This window comes from Cebus imitator, unplaced genomic scaffold, assembly GCF_001604975.1.
Source record: "Cebus imitator isolate Cc_AM_T3 unplaced genomic scaffold, Cebus_imitator-1.0 Scaffold70, whole genome shotgun sequence".
Classification (NCBI taxonomy): Eukaryota; Metazoa; Chordata; class Mammalia; order Primates; family Cebidae; genus Cebus; species Cebus imitator.
Genome location: NW_016107385.1, coordinates 3,605,382 through 3,616,346, shown reverse-complemented (window position 1 = coordinate 3,616,346; position 10,965 = coordinate 3,605,382). Strand labels below are relative to the sequence as shown.

The 10,965-nt window shown below is 41.2% G+C and overlaps 1 protein-coding gene across 3 annotated transcripts in view; it reads left to right on the top strand.

Annotated features, from left to right (window-relative positions):
• INO80 (INO80 complex ATPase subunit) overlaps positions 1-10,965 on the top strand; it is a 131,931-nt gene that overhangs the window by 11,371 nt on the left and 109,595 nt on the right. For all 3 annotated transcript variants that reach the window (XM_017530985.2, XM_017530984.2, XM_037739439.1), the window contains exons 2-4: positions 9,598-9,783; positions 10,027-10,196; positions 10,288-10,355. In XM_017530985.2, the coding sequence (XP_017386474.1) occupies positions 9,641-9,783; positions 10,027-10,196; positions 10,288-10,355 (381 nt within the window). In that variant the 5' untranslated portion in view covers positions 9,598-9,640. The remainder of the gene's footprint in view (positions 1-9,597; positions 9,784-10,026; positions 10,197-10,287; positions 10,356-10,965) is intronic.

The window sequence follows — 10,965 nt, the reverse complement described above, 5'->3', positions numbered from 1 at the left end:
CTGGGTTCAGGCAATTCTCCTGCCTCAACCTCGTGAGTAGCTGGGATTACAGGCATGCGCCACCATGCCCAGCTAATGTTTTGTATTTTTTTAGTAGAGATGGGGTTTCACCATGTTGACCAGTATGGTCTCGATCTCTTAACCTCGTGATCCACCTGCCTCAGCCTCCCAAAGTGCTGGGATTACAGGCTTGAGCCACCGCGCCCGGCTATTTAGTTATTTTTTAATGACAGAGTCTTATTCTGTCACCCAGGCTGGAGTGCAGTGGCATGATCATGACCCGCTGCAGCCTCCACCTCCCAGGTTCAAGCAGCCCTCCTGCCTTAGCCTTCCAAGTAGCTGGGATTACAGGTGTGCACCACAATGCCCAGCTAATTTTTGTATTTTTAATAGGGATGGGGTTTCACCATGTTGGCCAGGCTGGTCTCGAACTTCTGGCCTCAAGTCATTGCCTGCCTTGGCCTCCAGAAGTTCTGGGATTACAGGTGTGATCCACTGTGCTGGGCCTAAGAGTAAACTTTAATGTGTGCAAATATAAAAACCTTTTTAGGAGGTCAAGGAATTTCAGGAATGCAGACCTTAACAGGAGAAACGATCACAAATGAGTGAAGCAACCTTGCTAAAAGGGAGGAAGGTGCTGACTTAAGTAACTCTGGAAATGAATGGAATTTGTAAGACAAAAGGAACTGTACATAACCCTTATACTTTCATTGATAAAGGTACTTCCCAAATGGATAGAAGTTAACAATTCTGATACTGATTGTGTATGTATATACTACAATTGAAGAATTAAGTAAATAGATGGCAGGAGGCAGGCTTCTCACTGTTGGAGTAGAATTTACAGTTAAGCAAGGGGAGGAGGGTAGAATAATCTTTGTAGTAATGGATTCGAGCTGGAGAGACCAGCACAAAATAGTTCCATGTTAACATGTAGAAATATTTATAGATATATGTATATACTTGAATTAATATACACACATATATTTCTATTCTTTATTAGCTGAGAAAGTTGAAAGAAACAATACCTAGGAGTGCGCCTAGTGCCCAGATCTTAGTTTCTCTTTTTTTTTTTAGACAGGGGTCTTGCTCTGTCACCCAGGCTGGAATGCAGTGGCGTGTTCACTGCAGCGATGACCTTTTGGACTCAAGCTATCCTCCCACCTCAGCCTCCCAAATAGCTGGGACTGAGACCTCAGGTATATGCCACAATGCTCAGCTAATTTTTTTTTCTTTCTTTCTTTCTTTTGAGACAGGTCTGGCCCTGTCACCCAGGCTGGAGTGCGGTGGCGTGATCTCAGCTCACAGCAACCTCTGTCTTCTGGGCTTAAGCCATCTTTGCACCTCAGCTTCCCAGGTAGCTGAGACTATAGGTTCTTGCCACCACATACAGCTAATTTTTGTATTTTTCATAGAGATGGGGTTTTTGAACTCCAGAGGCTATTCTTGAACTCCAGAGCTGAAGTGATTCACCTGACTTGCCCTCCCAAAATGCTGGCGTTACAGGCATGAGTCACTGTGATCAGCCAAATTTTTCTATTTTTATAGAAGAGGGGGTCTTCCTATGTTACCCAGGCTGGCTGAACTCCTAGGCTCAAGTACTCCTCCCACTTCAGCCTGCTAAAGTGTTGGGATTACAGGTGTGAGCCAATACACCTTTCCCCGGATCTTATTTTCTAATACTACTCTCCAATAAAATAAACTAGGGCTTCTTGGAGAAGTGGTTGATTCTGTGCTTGAGGCAGGAAATACATATACTGTAAGATGAACCTTGAGTATCTTGTTGTACCAAAAAATAAGGAGTAGTCTAAAAACAATAACATTTCACATTGACGGGCCTATAGCAAAGGAGCAAAGGAACCAACTGAAAGAGTTTCCAGTAGCCAAAGTTGGAACAATTTGAGTAGGAAAATTAAAGCAGAATTGGATTATGATCCAGAGTATGAAATAAAGTTTTATATTGATATAAACATATGATTGAATGATTGAGTACATTAAAATACTCCTTGAAATACTCTAGTGGCATAGTTTTATCCTAGGACCCTCTAATTTGCTGGATATACTTCAGACTATTGGAGTACTTAATCTTGTGGGACTTTGAAGTCACACCTCTTGGATTCCGATCTTGGCCCACTTCTGTTTATATGATCTTGGGCAAGTTAGTTAAGCTCAGTTTCTTTGTATATAAAATGGCAGTTGTAATAGTATCTACATCATATAAAGTTTAAATGAATTAATGTGTATGTAAAATGCATACACATATGAAATATTTGGCACATAGCTCTCAATAGAATGTGTGTGTGTGTAGCCTGCTTACTATTTGAGAAAATAGAGAAATTTGGATCCCCACTTGGAATTCTTTATAATGTAGTTGCCTGCCCCCCAAGCTTCTTGCATAAAGGAAAATGTCTAACATTTAAAGAAGTATATATCAACCACCTGGTTTGATGTAAACATCTTCTTGTTGATTCTTAGACCATTAGTGAAATTAGAGTAAAAGTAATTACATTTGCTCTTTATTTGATCATCTTAGGTATGACTGACTGAAATATCTACAGGTTGAAAAGCAGGATCCAGTTAGTGTATATTCAACTCATGTTTATTTGCAGTTGGTTTGTCTTTGGGATGAATTACCTGAGCTTTGATTTTCAGTCTTCTTTGGGGAACACAGTTCCACATAAATTGTCTGTTACTTCCCAGACTGGTTAAGTGTGTCCACTCCCAAAATGAAACTGCCTTTTAGTAAAACTAAATATAAAGGAATTTTGTACAGAATACGTAATTCTGTACAATATAAACACTGATAAGAAGTTATTCAGGTGCGGTGGCTCAAGCCTGTAATCCCAGCACTTTGGGAGGTCAAGGCGGATGGATCGCTTGAGGTCAGGAGTTTGAGGCCAGCTTGGCCCACATATTGAAACTCTGTCTCTACTAAAAATACAAAAAAAATTAGCCAGACTTGGTGGCACATGCCTGTAATCCCAGCTATGTGGGAGGCTGGGGCAGGAGAATCGCTTGAACTGGGAAGGAGAGGTTGCAGTCAGTCAGGATTGGACCACTGTACTCCAGCCTGGGTGACAGAGTGAGACTCCCTGTGGGGGAAAAAAAAAAGAAAAAAGTAAAGGGCCAAGCAGTAACTAGAGAGTGCAAAGCAATCAGCCCAGGATTACCCCTGAACACAGTTTAGGAAGTCTTATATATGTGAGTATGATTCTGAAGCATACAGTTTACCATTAACATGAAGCCGTTGGCAGGGCAGCCAAAGTAGGATCAGAGTTCAGATTCAGGATAATGAAGTTTAAAGAGCCAGAGTTCAGGGTGTGAAACAGGCTATTCAATGATGAATTGTTCTGAAAACATATTGTATAGTTCTTTTACCCTTAGCAGCGACAGTATCAGCCTGGGATCAGGTGAATTTTAAAGAGCTCTTTGCTTGAAGTGATACAGGTCTGAGAGGAAGTTAAGAGACATTTTAAAGGAACTCTTATTGTCTGGAATGTGGGGAAGTAGTAAAAGATTAAATTGAAAAAGGTAACTCAAAATCAGATTATAAAGGTCTTTGAATTTCAAGCTGAAGAATTTAGATTTTATTGAGTTTTGGACCGCTATTGAGGAGCTAATGACATAATCAGAATGATGATTTTGGGCTGGGCATGGTGACTCATGCCTGTAATTCCAGCACTTTGGGAGGCCAAGGCAGGTGGATCACTTGAGGTCAGGAGTTTGAGACCAGCCTGGCCAACATGGTGAAACCCCATCTCTACTAAAAATACAAAATATTAGCTGGGGGTGGTGGCGGGCACCTGTAATCCCAGCTGAAATGGGAGAAATGTACTTGAGCCAGGGAAATGGAGGTTGCAGTGAGTTTTGTGCCACTGCACTCCAGCCTAGGTGACAAAGCGAGACTCTGTCTCAAAAAATAATAAAAAACGAATGATGGTTTGGGAATGTTGATCTGGCAGTATCTGCCAGGATGGATTAGAGTGAGAAGAACCTGGAGGTGGGAAACTCAATTAGGAAGTAGTAGTCTAGGTGTGAGATGTTAAGAAGCTAAATCAAAACACTGATAATGGGAAGAAATGGACATATTCCAGACATTATTCCCAAGCAAGAATTAACTACACCTTGGGACTCATTGCATGTCAGGAGAGAAGTAGAAGGGGGTGTAAAAAATGATTCATAGATTTTTGAGTCTGAATAGTTGTTATATAAAAAGGACAGGTGAACTAGCTGCTGTGGAGGCATATGAGAAGTTTGAGTTTGTAGGGGCTAGAAAGCATCTAGAAATGTGGATTGTATGCTTTGCAAGTTGAGAGCCAGAGGGTCAGTCGTACAGTAGTGTTAATTGAATTCCTGGTAGAAGATGAGTTTTTTAAATTTTTTTATTTTAAAGACAGAGTTTTGCTCTTGTTGCCCAGGCTGGAGTGTAATGGTGCGATCTCAGCTCACTGCCTCCCTGGTTCAAGTGATTCTCCTGCTTCAGCCTCCGGAGTAGCAGGCATGCACCATCACGCCCAGCTAATTTTGTATTTTTAGTAGAGATGAGGTTTCTCCATGTTGGTCATGCTGGTCTTGAACTCCTGACCTCAAATGATCCGTCCATCTCGGCCTCCCAAAGTGAAGATGAGATTTTCTAAGAGGTAGGAATAGATGACAGAACTTTGGTGTACTCCACATTTAGAATAAAGTTACAGTCAAGGAGGTAAACAAGGAATAGTCCAAGTTTTCAAAGAAAAGCAGAGTATCTAAAGGCAAGAGTCACTCAGCAATATGAACTTCCTTTCATTCATTCTGATAAACAGCGCTTATCAGAGAGAGCATGGTTCTCAAATGTGTTAGACCCAACTCTCCTTTTTTATTACAAATATTTTATAATATGCCCTTTTTTTTTTTTTTTTTTTTTTGAGAAGGAGTTTCACTCATGTTGCCCAGGCTGGAGTGCAATGGCACGATCTCGGCTCACCGCAACCTCCGCCTCCTGGGTTCAGGCAATTCTCCTGCCTCAGCCTCCTGAGTAGCTGGGATTACAGGCACGCGCCACCATGCCCAGGTAATTTTTTGTATTTTTAGTAGAGACGGGGTTTCACCATGTTGACCAGGATGGTCTGGATCTCTTGACCTTGTGATCCACCCGCCTCGGCCTCCCAAAGTGCTGGGATTACAGGCTTGAGCCACCGCGCCCGGCCTTAATATGCCCTTTTTTAAATCCTGAAATGAAATCTATAGGTAATATAATCTGTATGGCCGGGCGCGGTGGCTCACGCCTGTAGTCCCAGCACTTTGGGAGGCTGAGGCGGGTGGATCATGAGGTCAAGAGATCGAGACCATCCTGGTCAACACGGTGAAACCCCGTCTCTACTAAAAACTACAAAAAATTGACTGGGCATGGTGGCGCGTGCCTGTAATCCCAGCTACTCAGGAGGCTGAGTCAGGAGAATTGCCTGAACCCAGGAGGTGGAGGTTGCGGTGAGCCGAGATCGCGCCATTGCACTCCAGCCTGGGTAACAAGAGCGAAACTCTGTCTCAAAAAAAAAAAAAAAAAAAAAATCTGTATGTAATTTTAAAAAGAAGTATGATGCACTAATTGTAATATATTGGGGAAACATAAATAAGTTAAAATGCAAATGCACGGGCATGACCCATAATAGGTGACATAAGAAATAGTTTTTTTTTTTTTTTTTTGAGACAGAATCTCACTGTGTTTCCCAGGCTGGAGTGCAGTGGCTCAATCTGATCTTGCCTCACTGCAACTTCCACCTCAGGTTCAAGGGGTTCTCATGCCTCAGCCTCTCAAGTAGCTGGGACTACTGGTGGTTTGCCACCATGCCTGGCTAATTTTTTGTATTTTTAAAGGAGACGGAGTTACACTGTGTTAGCCAGGATGGTCTTCATCTCCTGACCTAATGGTCTGCCTGCCTCAGCTTCCCAAAGTGCTGGGATTACAGGCATGAGCCATTGTGAATGGCAAGAAGTAGTCATATCTTTTGTACAAGTATGGAGAATCAGCTTGACTAAGAGTTACAGATAAAGTCTATTTGTGTTGGTGACTCAAATATCACAACAAATAAGAGAGGAAACTATTGAGCTAAGGTGAAATAAAAGGGATGGAATGATTTGCTCCTCAAGCTCTTCCAAGATGTGGCAAGGAATGACTTTAGAATTTTGAGGAAAAGGTAAAAGGTTTGAAGTAATCTTTGTAGAGAATGAGGAACAATTGATAGAAGGTAGGTAAAAGGGTTACTGAGAAATCTCAAGTGTTTTGCTGAAGTTGGACAGTAATGGATGGATCAGGTAGGTGGCCATGCAGTTTTCTTGTAGAGAATGAGAGACAAATAGAGGAGATGAAAGTGGTTATTATAGCAGCAGCTTTTTAACAGAGTAATCAAGAATAGGCTGAATCGAGAGGCCAACAATTTTAAAAGGTGATTAAATAATTATTGGCTCAGTGGGTGGCTCATACCTATAATCCCAGTACTTTGAGAGGCTTACGCAGGTGGATCACTTGAGACCAGGAGTTTAGGACCAGCCTGGCCAACATGGTAAAACTCCATCTCTGCTAAAAATGCAAAAATTAGCCAGACATGGTGGTGTGCACCTGTAGTCCCAGCTACTTGGGAGGCTGAGGTGAGAGATTTGCTTGAACCTAGGAGGTGGAGGTTGTAGTGAGCTGCGATTGCGCCCTGCACTCCAGCCTGGGTGACAGAGGGAGACTCTGTCTCAAAAAAAAAAAAAAAAAAGTGGACGGTAGTAATGGTTGCATAACATTGCGAATGTACGTAATGCCGCTGAACTATATACTTACAAATGGAGATACGTGGAGAATTTTGTTCTTGCAGCGCCTTTTTTTGGTGAAATTATGGACATAAGTGAATGCACTGCAGCTGTCATTTCAGCCATCAGTGGTGATAAGCTACAAAGGTGATTTCTGGGATGAATCAGTTGAAAGGATTGATATATATATACTGGGTGTTGCAACGGAGTATGTATTGAGCATTGTAAGACTAGAAGTAACTGATCTTTCCTCAACAGATTGGTTTTGATTTTATACTCACATAGATACTGAGGAATAAGTTTTCAAAATATTCCATTCATTTTGAATCACTCAGTGTTACTTTGTAGTCACACTTCCTTAATTAGTGTCATTTTCATTTTCTGGTAAAATAGAGCATGAGATTAATTGTTCTGTAATAAAACCTTGGCATGGAGCCAAGCAGAGTACTTTTACTTATACATATATTAAGATGAATTATTTGCTGTTCTCTAATTAAGGGAGTTTTGTTGTATTTTAAGAACCAATTTCTTTGAAATCTTCTGGAGTGGGTACATGTTAAGTCTCACTTTGAAAAGGTGAAATTTAAAGTTTTTTGTTTTTTTTGAACAGGGTCTCACTCTGTTACTCAGGCTGGAGTACAAAGGTGCATTCATGGCTCACTGAGGTCAGCCTCCTGGGCCAAATCATCTTCCCTCCTCAGCCTCCCAAGTAGTTGGGATTACAGGTGCATGCCACCACGCTCAGCTGATCTTTCAATTTTTTTGTAGAGATGAGGTCTTGCTGTGTTACTCAGGCTGGTCTTGAACTCTTGAGCTCAAGCAGTCCTTCTCCCTCACCTCCCAAGGTGCTGGGATTACAAGCTTCAGCCACTGCACCTGGCCAAAAGTATTTTTAAACATTTTTTTCCTTTTTATTACCAAGACTGACAATTTACATACTATGAAATCCACCTAATTTAAATAAAATACACAGTTCAGTGACTTTTGGTAAATTTACAGCTATCACCACAGTGGGAGTTTGGAATGTTTTTCTTTCTTACCTCTTTCTTTCCCTGTCTCTCGCTGTCTATTTTTTTTTTTTTTTTTTGGAGACACGGTCTTATTCCAGGCTGGAGTGCAGTGGCACAATGATAGCTCACTGCAGCCTTGACTTCCTGGGCTCAAGCAATCTTCTTGCCTCAGGCTCTTGAGTAGCTGGTACTACAGGCATGCATCAACATGCTTGGCTAAGTTTTTAATTTTTTGTAGAGACGGGGTCCTGCTCTGTGGCCCAGGCTGGTCTCAAACTCCTGGGCTCAAGTGATCCACCCACTTCAGCCTCCTAAATTGTTGGGATTATAGGTGTGAAAGTAGTATGTTGTTATAATTTTAATTTATTGATGTTCAGCATTTTTTCATGTGTCTATTAGGTAGTCATGCATCTTCTTTGGTAAAATGTCTGTTCACAGTCTTTTGCCCATTTTTAAATTGGGGTTATCTTACTGAGTTGGAAGAGTTACATATACACACAGACAACTGTGTAAAAAAAAGTTATTTATGTGAATACAAGACCTTTATCAGATAGATGACTTGCAAATATCTTCTAGTCTCTGGCTTGTCTTCATTTTCTTTCCTTCCTTTTCTTTTTTCTTTGCTCTGTCACCCAGGCTGGAGTGCAGTGGCATGATCTTGGCTCACTGTAGCATCAGCCTCCTGGGGAGTAAGTGATTCTCCTGCTTCAGCCTCCCAAATAGTTTGACCAGAGGCCTGTGCTACCATGCCCAGTTAATTTTAAATTTTTTTATAGAAAGGGGCTCTCACTATGTTTATCTTGGTTCTCCTGGGCTCAAGTGATCCTTTCAGCTCAGTCTCCCAGTATTTTTAGTAGAGATGGGGTTTCACCATGTTGGTCAGGCTGGTCTTGAACTCCTAACCTCAGAGAGTGATTTGCCTGTCTCCGCCTCCCAAAGTGCTGGGATTGCAGGTGTGAGCCACCGCACCCGGCCTCACTTAGTTTGTTTTAGGAACTTTTAATAAAATAATTTATGGGGCCGAGTGTGGTGGCTCATGCTTGTATGGGAGGCCGAGGTGGGTGGATCACCTGAGGTCAGGAGTTTCCTTTCCTGTCTCTATTAAAAATACAAAACTTAGCTTGGTGTGGTGGCGGGCATCTGTAATCCTAGCTACTCTGGAGGCTGAGGCAGGAGAATTGCTTGAACCTGGGAGGTGGAGGTTGCAGTGAGCCAAGATTGTGCCATTGCATTCCAGCCTTTTTACTCCAATTTTCTAAATCATTTCTAAATTTTACTCATTATGGCATTTTTACAAAGGATAGTAAAATACTCTGCCAATACATCTTTTCCTTTATAAATAAGGTACCTTACATGTATGTACGAATATGAATACAAAATAAAAAGGAGAGCACCTATTTTGAAGCTGATGCTGAGAACGGGTGCTCCTATAGTACTTTCCTTTCTGAGGTGCCCAACAGTGAGCTTGGGGTATAGATTTGGATAGTTGTTTATTCATAGTTTTAGATAATTGTTTATTGAAAGGAATAAAGGAAGTGGGTATACATTTTAAGATACTGTTTTGAAAAAGTATAATATGAATTTTCATTGTGAAATGTAACTGTGTTGCTGTTGTATTTTGATATTTTTTGTATCCTTTTAACTTCTGCCTTTGCTTTAGGAAACAAGAGCTATAGCATGATCTTTCTACAGTCGTCCTGTCTTCTCAGTGTCTTGTGTTATAGAAGGTCTGATTTCTTTTCACATTGGGAGCAAGCAGGCAAGAGAAAGGGAGAATGAATAGTAATTTCATCTTTCACCTCTTATCTCTATTCTGCAGCCGTGCAGTCAGAGGTCCTTGTGCATGAAGACAGATTTGTTCTATGGCCTCGGAGTTGGGTGCCAGGGATGATGGCGGCTGCACTGAGCTGGCAAAGCCCCTCTATCTTCAGTACTTGGAGAGGGCCCTCCGGTTGGACCATTTCCTGCGACAAACGTCAGCCATCTTCAACAGGAATATTTCTAGGTATGTTATTGTATCTTTGCAATGTGTTTTACCAAATTCCTGATTTCCACCATCCTTATAGATTTTATAGGATTAAAGTATCTTATGATTTTTATATTTGATATTTTCTTTTGCCTTTTTCAAATAAAAACAAGCTTATTTCAGAGGATCAGTTTCTTCTGTAAAGTGTCCAGTTCTGTTAACTTTAAGTTATAATGTTTTGCTGGGTCAGTTGTCATTGTGGACTCATTCTTCAATTTATAGTGATGACAGTGAAGATGGACTGGATGACAGTAATCCCTTATTGCCCCAGTCTCGGGATCCCTTAATACAAGTTAAGGAAGAACCTCCAAATTCATTGCTTGGTGAAACTTCTGGAGCAGGCAATTCTGGAATGTTAAGCACATATTCTCTGAATGGTGTTCTACAGTCAGGTCAGTGTTGTGTGAGATCCCTCTTTGGATTATCACTTATCTTGGGGCAGTCATCCTTAAATTTTTTTATTCTTTGTGTTTCTTTATACAGAATCAAAATGTGATAAGGGGAATTTATATAATTTCTCTAAGCTGAAGAAAAGCAGAAAGTGGCTAAAGGTAAGAGATAAGGCAGAGTGTTTACAATGCAGATAGTCTACTAAAGTTCCTGATAGATGGGAAAGTCATCAACTCATTTTGGCAGATTGACAGTTTTTCAAATATGAGTCTTTTATGCTGTATTTGGTTTTTGAAGATATTGTTGACAAAATTTGAAGGATTCAGTGAAGTCATTTTAGCAAACATGAATGAGTACAGGTTGAGTATCTCTTATCTGAAATGCTTGAGACCACACGTGTTTCACACTTTTTTGTTGTTGTTGTTTGTTTGTTTCAGATGGAGTTTCGCTCTTGTTGCCCAAGCTGCAGTGCAGTGGGGTAATCTCGGCTCACTGTAACCTCCACCTGCGGGGCTCAAGCGATTCTCCTGCCTCAGCTTCCTGAATAGCTGGGATTACAGGCATGCGCCACCATGCCTGGCTAATTTTTTGTATTTTTAGTAGAAATAGGGTTTCACTATATTAGGTAGGCTGGTCTCGAGTTCCTGACCTCAGGTCATCTCTGTGCCTCGGCCTCCCAAAGTGGTGAGATTACAGGTATGAGCCACTACACCTGGCCTCAGATTTTTTTTTTTAAATATTTGCAATACACAATAATATAGCTTAGACATG